Source organism: Vespa velutina, chromosome 6 (assembly GCF_912470025.1).
Source record: "Vespa velutina chromosome 6, iVesVel2.1, whole genome shotgun sequence".
Classification (NCBI taxonomy): domain Eukaryota; kingdom Metazoa; phylum Arthropoda; class Insecta; order Hymenoptera; family Vespidae; genus Vespa; species Vespa velutina.
Genome location: NC_062193.1, coordinates 9,189,388 through 9,211,407, shown reverse-complemented (window position 1 = coordinate 9,211,407; position 22,020 = coordinate 9,189,388). Strand labels below are relative to the sequence as shown.

The 22,020-nt window shown below is 37.9% G+C and overlaps 2 protein-coding genes across 6 annotated transcripts in view; one reads left to right on the top strand and one right to left on the bottom strand.

Moving 5' to 3' along the window:
* Positions 1 to 22,020, bottom strand: part of LOC124949591 (low affinity immunoglobulin epsilon Fc receptor-like) — a 91,510-nt gene that overhangs the window by 56,866 nt on the left and 12,624 nt on the right. For 2 of the 4 annotated variants that reach the window (XM_047494910.1, XM_047494912.1), the window contains exons 1-2: positions 11,141 to 11,819; positions 9,852 to 10,056 (exon numbers count right to left, since the gene is read on the bottom strand). The gene's annotated coding sequence lies outside the window, so the exon portion shown is untranslated. The other 2 variants (XM_047494911.1, XM_047494914.1) reach the window with 2 other exon arrangements.
* The window catches only part of LOC124949585 (dipeptidase 1-like), a 60,133-nt gene continuing 39,009 nt past the window's right edge, over positions 897 to 22,020 (top strand). The window contains exons 1-2 of one of the 2 annotated variants that reach the window (XM_047494901.1): positions 897 to 1,413; positions 1,538 to 1,936. In XM_047494901.1, the coding sequence (XP_047350857.1) occupies positions 1,931 to 1,936 (6 nt within the window). In that variant the 5' untranslated portion in view covers positions 897 to 1,413; positions 1,538 to 1,930. Of the gene's footprint in view, positions 1,456 to 1,537; positions 1,937 to 22,020 lie in introns of both variants that reach the window. The other variant, XM_047494902.1, reaches the window with a different exon arrangement.

Here is a 22,020-nt window from a genome sequence, read left to right as displayed (position 1 = left end):
AGGAACGTTAAAGTTGAAGTCTGAAATGTTTCGATGGTCATACGTATAGAGCAATATCTCTCTAGATACGTACACGAGACTATGCTAGATGCGAAGACATTAGGAGGGCCGACAGTTACGTATTTCCAGAAAAGAATTCTCGACGATACGGGAAACGGCGAATATCATCGCGCTCCGACAATATACCGTACTTTATTTACCGCTCCGCTATCATCATCTCTCTGTCGTACTTTACGAAAATTCACCTCCAAATATGAGAAGTAGAGATATACTGGAATAATGTTATATTTGCGCGTCGTCCCTTTTGTGTCGCTTCGAATGCGTCATTAAGTTTTCCCATTATTTACCAAGCTATTATATAATTATATTCATCGCCTACTCGAGTTCGCCATTTAATAACGAGATCGAATATTCGAACGCGACTTAAATGGTATAGGTAAGTATTGGAGCTATTTGTCGGACGGATCACTATTCGTGAGATCGCATACTGATCGTAATAAGGATCCTCATTCTTGAATATCGTTTGTGCCACCAGCTGGAAAACCAAAGCACGATGTAATTAACGACGACCTCTTTTCGCTAATACATACACGCATATACATAAATATTATCTACTTAAAGGTAAATATAAAAGCTAGTGTCATTTTTCGATCAATGAAATATCCTTACGTATATTTATCTTCTTAACGAGTAAACATCCGACAATGAACGTAACGCCGATTAACTCCTATAAAAGATTGCTACTACGAGTAGGTAATAAAAGTGTTTATCTATCTATTTATATATACGCGCGCGCTTGTAATAATCGTCTTAATGATCATTTTATTGCGTTCAATTAACACCTTGACGAATATTTTTCTATTACAGTTTCTATTACTACCTTGGGATCCTTCGGCGAGTCATTCAAAGCACATACTCAGAGAATACAATAAGAGAAAAATATTAGTGGGGTCAGTGAAAGAGCTCGTTCGCGTAAGCCGTAGGAAGGATGAGAAAAGGAGAACATTTTTCGCGGTGACACGGCGAAGAAATTCTCACACGACGGGAGGCTGCTCGCGTGGGAGAGTAAAGCGTGTGAGAGAGAGAGAGAGAGATGCAGAGAGAAAGGGAGAGAGAGAGAGAGAGACAGCTTTGGTGGGCGAGTAGCAGGGAGAGAGCTTGCGCCTAGCCAGGTCGACTGGCTCGAGCTTGCGAGCCTTCTAGCAGCAGCCAGTCGCCGGCTGCCGGGCCACGGTCGAGCATCTCTTCTCGACTAGACGAGCTTAAAGAAAGACTGCGTGCAACGACGACGACGACGACGACGACAACGACGACGACGACGATGACGACGACGACGACCTCGTAACCCTTTTTCTACAACCCTACAACTACGGAACTTCCTCGAAGAAAAACGAACAATATCGACGAAGAAACGTGACTTTCATCTTCTTTATCATTACTTTTCCTCGTCGATCTGTACATACGAATGATATTAGCTCAATTTTTTTAAACACATCCTACTACGACGATAGACGGATAATAATCGTCCTGTTTTTAGGTCGAAAATATTTTCTCCCAACTAAATCAAGTGAAATCACGCGAAGAGTCAACGTGGCCACGTAATCGTTCTCTCGCGTGCTAACGAATCTAAGGAAAACGCTGAAGGAGGGAAAATATTACGGTGTGCGTTTACGATATAGTGATAGAGCTCTCGTTCGCTCCTGCTGCTCTTTGGATCTTCTCTCTCTCTCTCTCTCTCTCTCTCTCTCTACCTCCCGCTCTCTCGATTTCTCTTATCTATTTCTATCCCTTGGAAAAAAAAGAAGGAAAGAAAGAAAAAAAAGGACCACATCAAAGAATCATGGCGAATGGCTAACAAGCACGAGTATCAAGCCCTTTTCTGGACTGAACGTGTTTTTCACCAACGGTGGGACCATGTGAGGCTTCGACCATGACGGTGAGTCGCCCTTTTTTTTGTTCTCTCTTTTTCTTTTGCTTCTTTTTTTTTCTTTTTTTTTTTTTTTTTTTGCGTTCTATGTACTCTTTTTCCTCAATAGAATGTTCAAAAGGGAGCTTGACACTATTCTAACAAGAAATGAATGGATATACAACAGGAAATTCTTCAAATCTCAATTTTACGCGCGAATTTAAATCCGCAACGAGTAGCGTTTATAGTTCAAAGTCCGGCGTGAAGACGCGAAAGTGTCGATAAACGCTCGACTGGATTCTAATGGACTAAGTCGTCCGTGGACAAATTTATCGATCACAAGTTGTACCAAGAAATACAGGGAGGAAGGAAAAGAGAAAGAGAGACTATTCCAAGTGCTCTCTCTCTCTCTCTCTCTCTCTCTTTCTCTCTCTGTATAATGCATTGTCGCACCACTGCCAATTTCCAAGATTCGATCTTATCCTTTGCAAGTAGTCGTAAACATAACATCGTAGCTACTTTTCCCTGGAATTAGGAGACTACTGGGAGTAATAAATATTAACAATAACGTAAAGTCGTATCGTGCGAATCGGCAATGCATGTGGTATACGTTAAAGTAGATACGCATCTAGTACTCGACGGTCGTGCCGAATTATTATATTTCGGCGTACATACGTGGGAGTCGCACGTGTGCGCGTGCACGCGTTCGAGAACGAATCGACCGTGCGGTTTTTGATACTTCGCGCCCCCAGTAAAATCCGAAACATCCGCTTGAAATTCGTTCGGTCGCAATGCCGAAGCATGAAAACGACACGTTAACATCGAATGTGATCGCGTCTTATTGTTAATAACGATAAACGATAGAGCTGAAATAAAGGAAAAAGAAAAAAAAAAAAAAGAAATGGAAGGGAGGAGAGAGAGAGAGAAAAAAAAAAAAAAGCAGAGAAAAGAAATACATTCCGAGCGAGCACACGGAAAAATTGGCCGAGTTTTCGGAGGATACTTTAACGGAAAAACGAACGTTACGTAGGAAAACTATTGCCCTTCCACTTTTTAGTATCAACTACGGTTTTCGCACCTCAACCGTGCTTCCAGAGAGAACAAAAAGTTCCTCCGCGACCCTTTACTCTAGTGCTCCGCTAATAAATCATATTTGAAAGTTCTCTTCGAAAAGCGCGCTTACATCGTTCCACCCAAAGTTCCTTCTCGCCATACGTTATTATCCTATATTATAGGATACGTTGGCAACTAATTAGCTTAATTGATTGACTCGATGAAATCTGTTACAATCGTTTCGACGTTATCTTATTCCTCGACCAAGTCGCCATTCGAATTTAACAGAGTCCTAGGCATCGAAAGTTTTCCATTATACGACGTTTATAGTTTCTACGCTCGTTCACAGATTCGATTGATCTATCTCTATGGTGTATCGTATTCGTTAATCTCGTAAACTTTCTTAACCGCGTTCCATTTATTAACGAGAAAGAGAAGTGGGACGACGTACTACTAGCCGAGTGAACTCCTTAAGAGGGATGTTAAGTTTGATAAACTTTGTGAGCGTTCAGAATTGATTTATAAGTCTCGACTCTCTCGGATCTAATTTTGTCGAATAACGCCTTGTATTCCACGGGGTATAATAAAGCGTTTCTCCCTGTATCTGTGATATTTTCGAATAACCTTAGAATCGTCTTTCTTCTTCAAAGACACTTTGTGTCTTTCCGACGGTTACGAGGAAATATATATCATTCGGTTAAATGAAAATTTTCGAACGATATATAGAGAATTCGGTATCATTGCCAGATTCGATTTGAATATTTCTTCGAAACGTCCAATATCTTTTCGTTCCCCACGATTTTTTCTCTTCTTTTCCTATTTAAATAAATAACCATGACATTAATGAAACTTGGCTACACGATAAACTCGTTAACGTTTACATAGACACAGAATCGCTACGATCGCGTTGAAGCTCTCTAGAGAATAGGAAGAGACAATGAAGTTAGTCGAAGAAAGAGAAGTAAAGAAAGAAAGAACGAGAGAGAGAGAGAGAGAGAGAGAGAGAGAGAGAGAGAGAACAATAAAGAGAAAAAAAAGTCTATGAAATAAGAAAAAGAAAAATTCCAATCGAACGTGACGGAAATTCGTTTCTCGCGAGATAGTAATACTCGGAAAAAAGTTATACTTCGACCGATGGACCCACATCGACGCAGCCTGCAGATTTACATATTTAATGTAATTACGCTAACCGACGAAAAAGTTTCTTTTCGACGCTGCAGTACCGGGGCAGCCAACGTCGGCGGCCATCGCCATTGCCACTACTGCTAACAGTGTCGTCTCCCGTTCTTATCGTCAAAGACCGATGGAAAAGGAAAAGCAGAACTAAAGGAAAAAGATTCAAAGCTTTTATTTCGGTGAAATAAAAGTAAGAGGAAGTAAATTCGACGAGTTAAAGAGGGTAAAGACATCCTCTAACCGCGCCTAACAAGTAACCGAAGAACAAGTTCCGGAGGACAAAACTTAGTTGGCAGAGAATAACAGTGCGCGTTATGTCCGCTAGAACGAACAATGTTTAACGCTAAACCCATCATACTTGTCTAAATAATGGATTTCACATTTTTTCTCGTACCATTGCTCGAAATCGTCATTTTTACATGTTACACACACACACACACACACACACACACACAGTTTTGTTTATTTTTCCTCGTAAACTAAAAATAATAACGACCAATTTGACGAACGTGTTATAAAAAAAAGGGAGAGAGAGAGAGAGAGAAGAGAGAAAAAAGAAAAGTTGACAGAAAACTGTAGAATTACATTCCTGCCAGTTAGATTCGATTGAAAACATAGTGAACATCTGTCTAAATTTACGTACATCGAACGAGAAATGCAACGAGAAAGGAAAAAACAAAAAGTGGACGAGCACGCACCGTAAAAAAAGCTATGAACGAAACGATGAGAGAAAGGTGAATGCATCCGACTCGCAATCAAGGTCGCTCGGCAGATATTAAATTCATGGCTAATATAATTGCTTTTTACCCAAAGATAATTCTTTCGAGCAAAAACACGAGGAATTTAACGATCGACCATTTTTATGTCTGGTGTAATGGATATTAAAAAATAATTTCAACGACTCTCTCTCTCTCTCTCTCTCCCTCTCTATAGACATCCTGTAATAAATTGCGCAATAATATCATACATTCAAAGTTCAGCCTTTCTTTGCATCTGTTACACTAGAATTTTTCCTTAATCGATAATCTTTCGGATACGCGTTTAATAATGTCACAGGAAATCTTGCCGTTTCAATACTGACCCCCGTCTTCGTTCCCCGAAAAGACGGGAGAGGAAGATTAATTCTATTCTACCGACGACGATAGCATCGAATTATTCTGATATCGTGAAATTCCGATCGGCGATTCCGAATGTAAAGTTCCGAGAGCTTTGGATCGATGTACAGTCCGTGGCAATGGGACAACTCAAACGAGGAGAATCCAATAAGAGAGAACGGCCAGATTATCCATTTACAATTAGAACGATTCATTTCCATAACATTAGCAAAAATAGATCGCTATTATATTGGGAAGCTCTTTGGAAAAATTGTCAATGTTTTCGCGTCGAGAGTTATGTTATTTGATCGTCCTAAAGCTATAAAGAAGGAGACGAGAAAAGAGTGAAGGAGAGAGAGAGAGAGAGAGAGAGGGAGAGAGAGAATTTTCTGCGCCGTGTTACGCTACGAAAACGCGAATAAAGGAAGAAAAGGCAGACGGGCCAGAAAACGCAACTTTTGATTGATGACCTTCTGAATCAATTTCCGCGTTACTTCGCCTTGGCCATGAGAGAAACATCTCCAACAGGTGTGGCGCCGTTGATCAGGAAAATCGAAGGGTGTATTTGGCCCACCTTTCGGACGCAAACTGGATGTTTTTATGCCCCTGTACGCGGGAATATATTATCAAAATTACACACCGATAGAAGATATGTTTTATGCTTCTTCTTTTTTTCTTTCCTTGTTTATGCTCTTTTACCGGATATCTCTTTCGAATAATTGTCGGGAAGGGAAGAGATTCCTTCGGAAGAAATAAATCGAATGGCGCTACGAAAGCTTTATGTTTTCAATTCCGTTAGCTCTCGAGCGCGTAGATGCTACGTAAGTAAAGGGAAGAGGAATGGAACACGGAATATCAGACAAGATATCGGAGGAAATCGTAAATCTACATAGAATATTTTTAACGCAGGCAGAACCTTCTGTTATTTCTTTCCTTTTCTATCGCGCAGCCAGTATTACATTCGATTTGACTTTGCTCTCTCTCTCTCTCTCTCTCTCTCTCTCTCTCTCTCTATTTCGTAGCTACTACGGAAAATCAAGATCGATATATGTATAATCGTCGAGATTCAGAAATCCAGAAGCACTTTCTAAACTATTTTATACTCTTGGTAGGATCGTACGGCCACCCTGGAAATCGACAATCTCTTTTGAAAATAGCGCTCGGGCTCGACAAAATAAATCGTCTTACGTCAGCAATTGGGGATCTCTTTCGAACAAAAGCTCAAAGACGTAAAAGCATCCTACCGAAAAATGGTTGCTCGATGAGTAGCGTGGGAGGAAGAAGGAAGAAAAAGAAATTGGTAAAGTCGTCGAATAAAAGATAAAAATGCATCCGCTCGGCTCGGTCGACAATGTCTAGTACTCGCATAATATATGAAAATTTGGAAGACGCTTTTCTCAAGGGTTTTGCAGGGAAAAGAAAAGAGAAAGCGGAAGGGAAAGAAGTTCGTAGAGTAGGATGGGAAAGGAAGGTGGAAGCGAGGGTGCGGTCGAGTGTAAAAGAAGGTCAAAAAGTAAAGTTAAAAAAGAAAAACGAAGAGCGAGGCTCGCGGTGTATACCAAGAAGCAAATGCGCCAACTAGAGTTCGCTGCTGGATTTCGGAAAGTCCTTATCGTTTACCACGCTCCTTGTCTTTCTCTCCTAGCTTGGCTCTTAATCGGCTTCTTTTCTTGAAAACTTCCTTCCCTCGACTACTCTGTTGTCGCATATCGCATAGGCGGAAGTCCCCGAAGCGAACATACGCTGGGGATCTAACCTGAGTGGGAAAATGGAAGGATGAAAAACGTGTCCTTCGTTCTCAAGCTTTCTCGTAGTAAATCGAGAAGAAAGGACGGTCGAGGGGTATTAAAAGGCATCAGGGATATAGGTAGGAAGATTTTTCGCAACCCAGACGCAACCCATTTACGATCGCAAATCATCCGACGAGATATATTAAAGTTTTCGAAACGTTATCGTTACTCGCAGCCACACACACACACACACACACACACACACACACACACACACACAGACACACACACAGAGGACTCGCGAAATACGTGCTGAAAAATTTCAACGAGAGAAAGAGAAAATGGTTGCCGAGGAAAGAAAGTCTCGTAGCCACGTTCAAAAAGCAGAATTCGGTTCACGTCGAAGGACTTAATACGCGAAACGCGCAAAAGGGCGGTAAGCGTGAATAATCGTTATGCCGGTGGTCTCATCCAGGTCGCACCTATTTTATGCAGAACAGGTTATACCAAAAGTATGAACAAGAGCCAAATAAAAGGAGAAATGAGGAGAATGGTGGGAGGATAGGGTGGGATAAAGGTGGCGAACTATCCATTATGTATCATTATCCAAACTCGATTTATAATCCTTGCGAGCGTGGAACGTTTTAACTATTTTATGATCCTTCCAACTAACGATAATCTTCATAAGCTACTTAATACGACTTTAGTAAATTCTACTCTTGTAATCGTTCGATTACATAGAATCATAGAAAACTACAATATAGACCGATACTGAATAAATTTGTCTCGAAACTTTAATCGAATCGAACTACGAACTACTAAAAAAAAAAAAAAAAAAGTAAACGCATTATCGCATCGCGTATTGTTATATCTCCTATCATCATATTCGATCCTATGTTTCTTTACGAATTATCGGATAAAAACGGAGATGAGTAACCTTAAATTTTCTTTCTCGCGATATCAGTTATGTATATCGTCTTCCTCTCAACGAGTGGAGCAAATTTAAAGATTCGAAATCCGGAAATTCGCAGAAATCTCAACGTCTCAACGCGTCTCTCTCTCTCTCTCTCTACTTCTATATGTATATATATATATATATATCTCCCTCGCGCTTTTCACTTGTGCAGAAAATTATGCTCACGACTATTTTATTCCCTCGTCCCAGCTCTATCGAGGAATTTAATATCTTCGCGTAGATAAATCGTAATCCAGAGATTTTCGAGTCGTTCTCTTTCTCTCAGTCTTCTCTTATTCCTCTGCTATTACTGTTACTTCTAAGAAAAATAACTACTCTCTTTCCTTTAACAAAGTATAAGCACGCTCTCAAGATGATACCTTTGGAAAATAAAACTTAGCTAGCGGATTCCTTCAACACGAATTATAACTACTACGGAAGCTCGTTTATCTCGTTTACTAATAAATAAACGTCAAAGCTTGGCATGGAAAGGAACGCGTACGATGTATCGGGAGAAATGGTGGATGCTTTCGATAATTTAATTATCGACGCGGCGCTGTGCCATTGACGAGGATAGAAGCAACGGCGATGCGTCCCGTTGTAATTACTATCGCTCAGAGATCCAATAATGGCGCTATAATGGCACGAATACGCGATACGTGTACGATTTAGTCTATAAATTAGAGATGTCTTTTTCGACTAGCAGCGTTCTATTCCTGATTTATCTGGTACGCGATATCCCCCCCCTCCCCCCCCTCTCACTCTCTCTCTCTCTCTCACTTGCCGTTATCGTTTCCCGACCACTCGTTCGAATTGCGGAACATGCGAGCCTAGTTGCTGCAGCGTTGTTCCTCCGAAAGAAAACAAAGGAAAAAGCGTAGAGCCTATACAGAGGGAGAACCGACATGCCGCTGCAAGTAAACGATAAAAATTCTACGCTCGGCTTATGTAGACACATACGTTCCTCCATACTAGGAAAGAACTATCGATTTCGAAAATATACGAAATCGATTTCTTTTCGAACAAATTAATAACACCGCGATCATACAAAATTGTTTCTTTCAAAGTAAAAAATCTTCTTACTACCTGTATACACGCACATATATCTACGTAAATATAAATATGTGTGTGTGTGTGAGTGTGATGTAAGTATATTTTTTCGTCGAAATATCAATATCCCTAAGTTTATCACCATATTCACCTTAACGTCAAGTATTGAAGGAAATTAATCCGAGGTCAAACATCGCGAAATGAAAAAGTTGTCGTCCTTTACGTCTACACGATAGGGACGAATATTACGCTTTCGCTTGAGAAAAAGACGCGATTACTCGGAGGACGGCTGGGAAGGATTCTTTATTTTCTTTCTCTTTCTCTTTCTCTCTCTCTCTCTCTCTCTCTCTCTCTCTCTCTCGTTTTCAATGCCCAACGACTTGGCAGAGTCTGAAGATTTTCTTTTCGTTTTTCCAAGCAACGGCATCGCCGCTGATTGGGTCTTCTTTGGAAAAGGATCTACCGTGCTAAAATTGATTTCTCGTTCAATATCAAGAGAGAAAGAGAAAAAGAAAGAAGAAAAAGATATCTTCTTCTCTTATCATCTCGCACGGCACGATATTCGTGACATTTTTTCATTAGATCATACAATGTAATTGTACCACAAAGATTAAGCAATCTTCTAAATAACTTTCTTTCTTACGTATAAGTCTGTTTACGTACGTAAAGTAAAAAAAAAAAAAAAAAAAAAAAAAAAAAAAAAAAAAAAAGGGGAAAAAAAAGAGACAGAAACGAGAAAAGTCGTCTTTTAAGGTCACCCCATTTCCCTAGCGAGGACAAAAAATAATAATAAAACGCGAAGGGTAACTCTAGAAGGGCCGCAAGGGTAATTTCATTAATTCAATTTCGAAGTGGTGCTGCGCACATCGTGAAACGAGAAAACTCACCGAGTGCAAAATAAACGTTCGCACCACGATCCTACTCCGCTGGATCGCGATAATTTTCCTGGAGCTTTTAGAGCGCAATTCTCGTACGACTATATTCCTCGTTCGCCACACGTGTGCTTCCAAATTTTTCCAAAGGAACCTCCGTTAAGACATTTTCCAGTTTCAAGTATCTTCAATTTTCCTCCGTGCAATCTGTCCTTGTATCCTATTAAACGATACAAAAGAAATTAAAAATAAGAAAAGAAAGCAGCGAAATGAAATTATCGCGTCTATAGTGATCCGAATAAAGCGAAGGATGCGTGAAAGGAGCAATAGGGTTGGGGAGGGGGGAGAAGGAGAATAAAGTAAACGCACTCGTGGCGAGTCTCTTATGTTGGTGAAAACGTAGAAAAGGAGTGGAGTCGATGAGAAAACGAGTATATACATCGAGTATATATGTACATGAAAAATATATGCCATGCGAACGCACTCAAATGTTTAAGAGCCCGTATATGAAGCCGAGCTTCGCTCCTTGTTTTCTCACTCGGCCCTTTTCACTCGTAGATCGCTCTCGATTGCGATCACGACGTTGGAAATAAAAGCGCGATATCTATACCACCTACGTTACTGTTGAAATTAAAAATACACACGCGGTCCAATCAACTGGTTGCAAAAAAAAAAAAAAAAAAAGAAATCCAAGAAATAATTTTCGAACAGAGTGCGCTTCGAAAGAAGAACTTAAATCCGAAGTCAATTAGATCGATAGAATTTACATACGTTAAATCGTTAAATATATCTCGCAGGCGATATCGATTGATATGATATATATATATATATATATATATATATATATATATATATATATATATAACCACGTATACGGAGAAAGAAAATATTAATAATAAACGATAACGAGTTTTGTTATACTCGCGGCATCGAATCTTCTTTGAAAAGCTTTTAACTGTCTATAATTTAATATACTTTAACTTTTAAGAATAAAATGATTATGTTCGTTTAATAAAATATTCCGTTTAAAGTCATCACCGTAAATGGCTCAACGATATACGTATAAAGAGATCAAACATTACGTAATGATAAAACCAACCTACGAGGAAAAAATTAAACGATGTATTGAGATGAATACGACGCTCGAGTCTGTTTTGTTTACGTTCGAGCTCGAGGGTGAATTCAGAGAAATTCCGAGTAATACAATGCCTGTAGTAGTTTGTTTATTCTCGTAATGTTAACAATAAGTATTTTTCGATGTTGTTAAAAATATTTCTTAAAAATATTCCACTGGTATAACTTACCCACATATGAAACAGTAACGTATCCGCTTATACGTATCATCCTCTTTTCATAGTACGTTTCTTCTTATGTTAACATAAGTTGTAATGGAACTCGTTGAAATATGAAAATTGCAAAATATGAATTAATACGATATAAAAACTGATTGATTTGAAACGAACAAATTATATCTCTATCTCTGTATCAATATGCATGACGTCGACATTTCACTAAATCTCGATAGTAATTATTTCTGTAACTAGATGAACGTATGAAAATTTATATCTTCTGTCTTCTTCGTAGCCATCTTGGATATCGTATTACGCACACAAATGCACGCACGCACGCACGCACGCACACACGCACACACACACACACACACACGCAATAGTAGAGACACATAAACGCAGAGTATTATACGCAATTCGATCGGTAGTAATTAACGAGTTACAAATAATTAACTAAATAATATAGTTATGAAATAATTAACTATCATTACGATCTATGGAAAATATCGGTACTGAGAGAAAAATATGTGAACAACGCGTACGACAAAGTAAAATGCCAAGTAGGATGCCAATTTTATATTCACAAATATCTCTTAATCGAGGTATTGAAACGAGCTATAAACGATAAGAAATAAATATTTTATGTTGGGCATTGCGATTATGTCATAGAAAAAGATATATTTTGAAATAATAAGCTACTAATTACCTGTAATCGAACAGACGATACGGATCTCGTCGTAAACGTGACACTGTCGAAACAAATATGGTCGTCCTTCGTGCCTGCGCTATGATGAGACGAATTTGAAATCGGCATCGCGCATGCGTACAGCGCCACCTTCCCGATGGTCCATGCACGTACAAGGAGAATTACATCGAAGTACTGCTTGAAAAATAAACGAACGTTACGATACATATATATATATATATATATAAATTATCGAAGTAGATAATTTTGTGATAAAAATGCAGGCCCCGTATGATGTGAAAATAAAGCGCCAGAAAAACGGCCGAAATAATAAATTTTCTTTAGCAACTCTTAAAGTTTAATCAATAACAAACAATTATAGGAAATATGAATTTGTTTGTAATAAATAATTTTTTAACGAACACTTTTCATAGCGAACTAGTTTATGCAAATGCGAGCGATAGCTCGAAAATTCAATCAGTGGATACGTATTCGATACATTAGAAAGTACGAGGTAAATATTCAACGTTGAAATTTTACGTGAAATTTTCAAAAGTAAAACGTCACGACGCGTATCAATTAACCTCGATTCACGGAGGAAAATTTGTATTGTTTCAATATACAATACGATAAAATACGAGCGATGCATCGAATATCCTGTTTCATTCGTTTAATGAGTAGGAATATGTGTATACATTGCATAGATATCAGAGTAATGTTTTTATATCGAATGCAAACGACTTTAATGACATAACAACAAATCAACGATGAACCTTGTACGCTTTATGTGTAATGCAGTGTCGTTAAAAGAAGAATAAATAAATAAATAAATAAATAAATACATAAATAAATGAATGAATAAATAGATGCAAAAGAAAAAATAATAATAAATGAAAGGAGTAGTAAAGTCGGTAAAGAGAGGAGGACAATATTTTCTATAAAATTCGTCGAGCCAGATCGAAATTAAAGGAAGGAAAACGTATAGCGCGTGAGAGCTTCACGTAACTCACAATCAGGCGCGTCTCGTGGCTAGATAAATTTAATGTCGAGAGCGCGAGAGAAAGAGATAGAGGAAGAGAAACGTTGGCGTAAAATAGTGGAAGGATTTTGGAAGCGCTTGTTCGGAATAATTCGGTTAGTCGCGAACAAGCATTGTTATATAACAGTAGTTGTATTGTACTAGTGTAGCTATAGCATCAGCAACACCACCAGTAGCGGTAGTAGTAGCCTCGCTTGTTCGGTAAAGTATGTATATATCAAAAAGGATGAAAGTTGGTGGCCGATATTAATTCATAGACGTGTTTCCTATGAACGGAAAGAGATGCGAGACATTGGATGGCGATGTACGAAATATTTGGAGAAAATTTGGAAACAAACTCAAAGAGGATAGTGGTACCTCTGAAAGTGTCGTGAATTCTCTTCTTCGAATCTATTCGGAGCACAGTCAAACGTCGAAGAAGTCGTACGTGCCTTCGCATATTCTGCTCCGTACATTCCGAGTAATTGCAAGGAATTTCAATGACGCACGAACAAAAGGGTTGTCCGTGTAAACTCGGATGATTGGTCGCCTGCTCTTTCTCTCCCTCTATCTCTCTTTCTTCCTCTCGCGTTCTCTGCAGCCGCGACGAGGCAAAGGCGAACGTGTGCGGGAATAAAAGAACCATCTCGACGTACTCGACAGTCGTGTCCTGATGCGGGAGGGAGAAAAACGGTAGAAAAGGGAGGGAAAAATCACACGCTGGATGAATGTACTTTCAGCCTTCATACGTGTCTCGCGTACGAGCTTGCGAAAGTGAGTGAGAGCGGGAGGGAGACGTACGCCGCGAGAAATTTCATATCGGTCGCTACTCGCCTTTCGAGAGGATATGGAAATGCGAGAATTACATCATCAGAGGAAAAATGTGTTTCCTGGCCAGTGAGATATATCCGTGAAACGACGTGTCGTCCTCCTTTCCTTTCCTTTTCTACTTTGCCAGTAATAAAATATATCCAATCGCTTCGTAAAACTTCTTCGAAGCGAGAAAGCTGTGGTGAAATTAATCTCTCCGTCCTCGTCGTCGAATATAACCTGCAAGAAGATTTTGTAGAACTCAAATTCGTAATAAAGAATGTAAGAAGAAACGTTCATTGAATCCTAAAAGATTTACTTACTCGATCTATCTTTTTTCTTTCAAATTTCGAACAGCTAACTTTCGAATCTCGTTATAATCTAGACCGAACGTATGAGTAATGCTCGCAGGTAATTTTAAAAATTCGAAAAAGAGAATCACATTATTAAGACCATCCTCGCAGAATATTTCACAATTCCTCCTCCAGATTTTTTTTAGGAATATTTTACGAAACACCTGCGAGAATTCATGGAATTCGCCATTCATAATTATAAAGTTGGCGAGAGTTGGAAAAGCTGGAAGAAAATATGGGAAGATTATTATCTAATTTAAACGACCAAAATTGCACAAAAACGCAAAAAGAGAAAAAAAAGATGAAGAAAAGAAGGAACAGAATAAAGGCAGTACTTACGTTACCGGTCTTTAAACTTTTTACTAGAATTCGTATTTTTTTCTCTCTCTTTCATGAAGCATGTACGGTGTACTGCACCTACAAGATTATGAACAATGACTTAAAAGTATATGCATTAGGGAAACAAACAAGAAGGATATAAGTACATTCGATGGATCGATCGATCGCGGTTTGTTACATTATACCGAGCACTTTCCATTGTTTCGTGTTTCTTATAGAGCAGCAACGCTATACACTCTCGTCTACATTCATAATATCGCAATCAGCAGATTACAATATCCCTGTTGTTTGTCAAAATTTAATCTCAGAAGTTCACTTGAATACTTTCATTAAACTTGACTTAGATAAAACATTCGTACGAATAAAAGAAAAAAAAAAAGAAAAAATATGCATATATATATATATATATACATGTATGTATATATGCATAACTATCCATCGAAAAAAGGTCAACGCATAAAAGAATTCACAGAAGAAAACACTTCGGAAGATCGTTCGAAAAAGCTAATGAACGTAGTTCGTCATGTGAGAAAATATGCATATATCACTTTTACATCGGTATATTCCATCGCAAACAATCTAAAAAGAATCGAAATGTAACGCGAACACACTTTGATGTGGAGCTTTACCACGTAAATCGGATACAGCTTTGAGGTGAAATTTTCCAGTGGAAATAGGAGGTAGTTCCAAAGCCGACGTGCTCTTGTCTGGAATTGATACCTTGTTCGACTATCTAAACTCGAAATACTAGGCAAGAGAGACCGGATATTTAAACTGCGAATCGAAACGAAAAGCTTGGACCGTCGATCGTTCTCATAGCGGAGCTTTTCGAATTTGACGACAAAAACAAAGAATTTCTTTTCCAGCAATGGCCAGTACTACATCTGTGTCGTCGTCGTCTATTCGTTCGTTCGGAAAAAAAAAAAAAAAAAAGAAAAAGAAAAAAAAAGGAAAGAAAAAAAAGAGAAAAAAGAAGAAACAAGAAATATCCAAACTTTTCACCGACTCCTATGTCGTTTTGTTTCTTTTTTTTTTTTTTTTTTTTTTTTTTCTTTTTCGTCCTTTCGACGTGGAAAACTGAAAATATACACATTCTTCTATAAAAAATTCATGCGAACGAATAAAACTGAAGCAATAAAATGTAATAAAGGTTTAAAGACTCGAACGAAATACGACCGACTTACCGACAAAATTTACTTCAACTATAATATGCCCATCGATGTTACGCATAGAACATTGGAAATCAACTGGCTTTTGAAAGCTCGTTTAATTATCCGTATCGCTAATCCCTGTATTTCTACTTACGAAATAAACGCTTAATTAGGTTCATTCTTGAAAGAGCTCTATGACGTGTAAAGCTTGCGTTGCGAACGAGATTATAGTTAACGGTCAGCAAATCTCTCAACATCAACTTTCAAAGATGATATTACAAGTTCGTTAATGGTTCATAAGATATATATATATATATATATAGAGAGAGTATAAAATGTAAATTATATCTTATCTACATGCAAGTTACTTTACTTTTAACTTACACAAGGTACTAGAGGATATCCAACGTTGGCTAATCGTTTTCGATAATTATGCATCGAAAGTTTTGCTTGGACAACAAACTGATCACTCGCTGAATTTCAGGATAGTCCCTAACGAAACCTCCAAGATAGACGGAACTAACTTTCTTAATCTCTCCTGGATTACCTGCAAGAAATCAATTAATTAGAAAGTAATTTTTTAAAGGGAGGTACTTATTACCGGGAGAATACGTGCTATCATTTCAATATTTTGAAGAAGAGAAAAAGGAAGAAGAGGAAACAAGAAAAAGAAAAGGAAAAAAGACCGCTCGCGGTCGAGAACGATGGGGGTGGGGAGAAAAAAAGCAATCGAAGATATCGGAGGAGAACACGAGAGGGAAAAAAAAGAAAAAAGGAACGGAGAAACTTTAGCGAAGAAAGTCGTTCGTGAAGAATCTCAACGTTTTCTCATTCAATATTCTCGATTATCGCTCTTATCAGATCGTATTTTAGTTCGACAAATACTGACCATGACTTTTCTCAACTTTATTATTGAAGGTAATAAAAAAACGGTAAAAAAAAAAAGAAAAAAAAAAACTACTATCGTTTTAGTTAAAGTTTCGAACTTGTTACAATGTCCTCGTTTGCACGTTTTCACAAATGCTTTGCGATGCGACGAGAAAAAAGGGGAAAAAAAAAACAGAAAAAAAAAGAAAAAAAAAGGATTAAAAAGAAAAAAAGCTAAAAAATTGAGGTAATAACTGCACGAACCAAAAGAGAATTATTCTTCTATTTATTGTGGTAATCAGACGTGCATTCATGTACGTACTATCAACCATTGTTCCTTTTCTACGAAACTCGTTAGAAATTCGTTAAAGTATTAATAATCATTTCCCTTTCTTCCGAAACTCGAAAGGTTTTAAAGTTTCCGCGTTTATGTTTACAGAAAACGAGGTTTCCTATGTTCGAGAAACTCGCCAAACTTTGTTTGAACTTTTAAAACGCGTCTGAAACAACTTAAAACAGTTTTGGAATTCAAAGTTATTTGTCTTCGATGGATCGGCTAGTACATTATCTTACCTTACTTTTTTTTAACCTCTAAGATAAGAACCGTGTCCTACTGGTTTCCTCGAACTCTAAAACTTTCATTGAAAAAGTAATAATATTCGGATTTTTTTTTTTTTTTTCCCCCTTTAGAAACAAGTACGAAACTAAGATATTTCATTTTAACGATACGTAATTAAGAGTCGTTTAAATATTTCACGACGAGAACATTTTATTATTTTGATTAACCAATGATCGTTAAATGCAAATAAAGAAGATTCATTTGATTGGTCCTCCTTTGTTGGCAATGTAATGCTTTAGACCAATAGCGGCGCATTGAGTATAATTTCTTTTTCCTCTTTGCTTTTTACTACATATTAAATCGTTTTAACATGTTAAATGTTACAAAAGTTGTACGCAATATATATATATACATATATATATATATATATATATATATATATATAAATCGTAGCTCGTAAAGCAAATAGATAAAAGAAGAAAAAAGATATACATCGAGAGAGTTTAAAGAGTTCGACAATACAAAATTCTTTATTGCGAGCCTAACGTTTCCTAACTCGTTCCTACCAAATACTTTTCCCGCATACATCGGACAACCATCGACCGTTGTTACCTATGCGAACCAACGAAAGCACAGAGAGGATAAAGAGAGGAAGAGAGAGAGAGAGAGAGAGGGAGAGAGAGAGGAGGCTTGCCGAAACTACCTCGTACAGTCGATTTTAGCACGCCGTCAACCGGAATCAAACCTTTCTCTAACGGACGGCGAATCATTGCCTCTATCGAAAAAAGAAAAGAAAAGAAAAGAAACAAAAAAAAAAAAAAAGAAGATAAAAAAGAACGCAAAAAAGATGGTCAAAGAGAACATACGACGAATATTTCAACAAGTAACGAACGTACAATTGCATATTCCTTTATTTCCAATTGAGACATAATAACAAAGAAATATGAATCGTTCGAACGTGTACAATCGTCACCATTAATTACTTAGTATCGTCCAGTCGAAAGACCCTTTGTCGAATTATACAATTTTTTCATCTCTTCTTTTTTTCTTCCGAAATTGCATCACGATCACAAACCATGAGTTCGAACACTGTTAGAAACTTAATGCGATATTAGGATTAACACTTTGGCAAATAAAACAGAAAGACTTTTTAATCGCTACCGTAAACGACGACTTACCGGCGTAATGAGAAAGCGCGCGTTAAAGGCAACTTGCTATTTCCAAGAGAGAGAGAGAGAGAGAGAGAGAGAAAGAAACTCGTGCTATCCTATAACTTCTCTAATTCGTTGGGAGAAATATACGTTCGTCACGCAATTGGTCGAAGCATTACATCGCCAATAAAGGAGAACCAATCAAACGTAATCCTCAATTGTCTTGCTTAACGATGATTGGATCGTAGAAATAGAACGTTCTCGTTAGAAATATTTAAGCTATAATAATTTTCTACCATTCTATTTATCATTCTTCAATATTATTAATCGATGTACATATTGTTCGGTACAGATTTTCCTCTTTGGATATTAGGTTATCTATTGTTCAGTTCGCGATCGATAAAAGAAGAAAAAAGGAGAGAGAAATGGTATTGTTAGGGCACCACCCTGTCTACCTTTTTAACGATTTTTCCGCATCATCTTCGGACGACAAAAGATCTCAAGAAATCATTGCGAGGTAAATTCTATTAATCAAATTATTTATTCTATAATTAATATTCGAAAGTATCTAAACGAGCGTGGTCTTACATTTTTGTATGTCGTTTGTTTGAAATTTCGTCGTAAGTACACAAGTAAAAAGTATATAACATAAGTATATTATCGATTTGCAAGAACATGACAAGAAAAAGGTGATAATAGAAGTTACGTAATTATAAAGCTGCGCGATGATGTAAATGTGCAATTCGTTATCTGTGTATTCAGTATCTCGAAAGTTTCCCTAATCGTTCTCGATCTTAATTGAAATGACATCGTTCGCGATATAATATATGTAAATTTGACGATTACAAGTGCCGACTACTAGGATCGTCATATGTGAAGTGGTAGGACAGTTATGTTTTCCTGCGTATATGTATTACACGACGACGTAGGTAAAGTCGTAACCTGTTGCACGATGAACAAACCGCTCTATACGTTCTCCTATTCTACCTTTATCGCTTTGCATATTCGTTATATATTTCTATATTTAGCCTTGAGGTACTTTAGCAAGTTACAGAGTTTAAGTAGAAAATGAAAGAGAAGACTAGATGGATAGTATCTTTGTGCTTCGCGAAATTTAATTTAACCTATCAGGTTAGGATCGATTTATGAGAGTATATGTGTGCGTGTGTGCGTGTGTGCGTGTCGCGTGTGTGTGTGCGTGGGTGTGTGTGTGTGTGTGTCTGTATGCGTGTGTGAGAAATGCATTTAAAACGTATCGGACAAAAAAACTCACTTTAACGTGCCGGGAGTATAAATAAGGATCGATGGTTCGGATATCTCAATTCTGGAAATAAAAATGGCGGGCAAGGGTTCTTCTAACAAGTCGGAGGTTGCACAGCTCGAGGGCATCACAGAGGCATCTCGTATTTATGCGTAGTGAAGTCACGTAGGTAGGATACTGTGTGCTTTAGCGCACGATGTACCTTCTGGATATGCCAGAGGCATCGTGCTCTCCTTTCGCTTTTTTTTTTTTCTTCTTTTTACAATAACACACACGCTTCGCTGAAACACAGAGTGAGAGAAATAAAGAGAGAGAGAGAGAGAGAGAGAAAGAAAAAGAACGAACGAACGAACGAATCGGAGACAAAAGTGTCGATTCGATCCATCGAAATCTCTCTATTTCTCTCTATCTTTTTCTTTTTATGATTTTCATCGGTGAGTTGACATCGCTATGAAAATAAGATCACCGAGAAAGATTGATATTCCATATTGTCTAGAACACTAACCCCGCGAAATGTAACGGACGTTCATCTTTTCTCTCTCTCTCTCTCTCTCTCTCGTATCGATTTCGAAACAAAAATAATAACCATCCTTTAATCGCATTTACGTAGAAATTACATTTTTCTTTATGATAAAGGTAAATGATAAAAGAAAGAAAAAATAAACCGAGAGAAGTATATATTCACGAAGTAAAAGTTTCCTGGAACTTTATGAAAAGTAATTTCGTAAATCTATAACGCGTATCCGCGTTAAATCTACTTATGATTACTTACAAAGCGTTTGCTGATAGATCGTGAAAGATAGGAGAAAGAGCTTGACTTATCTCTTTGGAAAAGAAAACTTTCCGAGAGTTACTATCTATTTCACCGTTACGTTATCAAATCACATGCATACGTATATATATATATATACCGATCAACTCTTAACCTAACGACTTAACTTGATCACCATTTGAAATGTATTTCAAGAGAAAATTATTTCATTAGCGAGAAACAATATTCTCTTATCAAAAATGATATTATATGTATCTGTGTGTCTGTGTGTGTGTGTATATATATATATATTTTTTTTTCGTCGTATGTGTTAAACGTAGTTTCATAATACTTCGAGTAACGCTATCCCACGGGATATTTCCCACCGTCATTCGTTAACCGTAAACTACGATTCGAACTTACATCCCCTAGTCGCATCCCCTAGTCGCTTTTCTCATTCCTAAGAATTTCTATACGCGTTACATCCATACATACATGGATGTATCCATACATACGTATTCATATCTACGTACGCAATATAAACGTCTTTGAGTTCGTATAATAAACTTCCTCATGAGTGAACAAGTTTACTATCCGTTATGACTTTTATTCACTTTTTTTTTCCTTTTTTCTTTCTTTTCTTCTTTCTTTATCGTAGTATCTCGTCGCGATCATGCATAATCCTGGCAGTATAGAGCTTTCCTTTGGAATGTGCGGCATACATATGTAATACGAAGAGAGAGAGAGAGAGAGAGAGAGACAGATGGAAAGTAGAGGGAGGAGAGTGGCGACACGTCTCGACGTCTGCGACGGAATGCTACTGCATCTTCGGATTGTCGCCTTTTCTATCTCTTTCCTCTTACCATGCTTCTGTTTGATTCGGGACCTTTGGCCTTTTATTTTTTCGCGATAAATCCTGACATTGCAAATACGACAGATTTGATTATTCTAAATATTATATATATATATATATTTCTATACAGTATCATGTTACAGTACAGCCGTAATACGAAAGAAAAAGATTATAGGAGCTCCTCCGAGGAGGAAAAAAAGGAAAAGGAAAAGAAAATGAATATTTCTATTTTCCTTTCTTGCTGAGTCGAGGAAAGATAACGAATGGTAAGGGTCAAGCGTGGGTACATATGGAAATGCTGAATAAACAGTAAGGAAGCTTTTCTCTTTGTCTTCGCATTTCACATTTGCTTAGAGTTGGTACGCGTATAGGGAAATAGCAAAATGGATTCCAAGCGTATGAAGTTCCGATTAACCAGCATTCCGAGAGTTCCGACATGCTCACGGTCTCTGGGTGCGACCTTTACAAGTACTTCCTAGATCCTATCTACAATGCTCTACGTACGCTATGCTAATCGATTTCGAATATATCGGGTTCTCCTTCGACCTTAATGATATATGTACCTGTGTACTTAGATATACCTGCCCTTTTCTCTCTCTCTCTCTCTCTCTCTCTCTCTCTCTCTCTCTCTCTCTCCCCCCCCCCTTCCCCCGTTTTAATACGTTCGATCGAGAGAACGTTATACCAAGTTTATATTTGACGATGCACTTTCTTACAATGATGTTACTCAAGCGCAAACTTCGAGAATATAGCGATTTAGATTATAGCGATATGAATCGATCGAAACGTTTATTCGGGTCGATAAGAAGGTCGACGGTTATGACGGGAATATTCGATAAATAATACGATCGTAAGATGCTTTTAAGCCTGACGTTGCGGCATACGCAAACGCGAGAGGAATCGCGAAAGGATAGATAAAGTGAGCAATGTGCCACTCTCGATTCTCCTCGTTTCAAATTCGAGAAGGATAAGCTTAGATTCGTTTCTCCTCGTCGGATTCATGCAAAGTTTGAAAAAACAAGCGAGGAAACTCGACGCAAAGAGCAAAGCAAAGCGAATTTTTTAGCACGTTTTTAAAGTAGATCCGGCTCGAACGA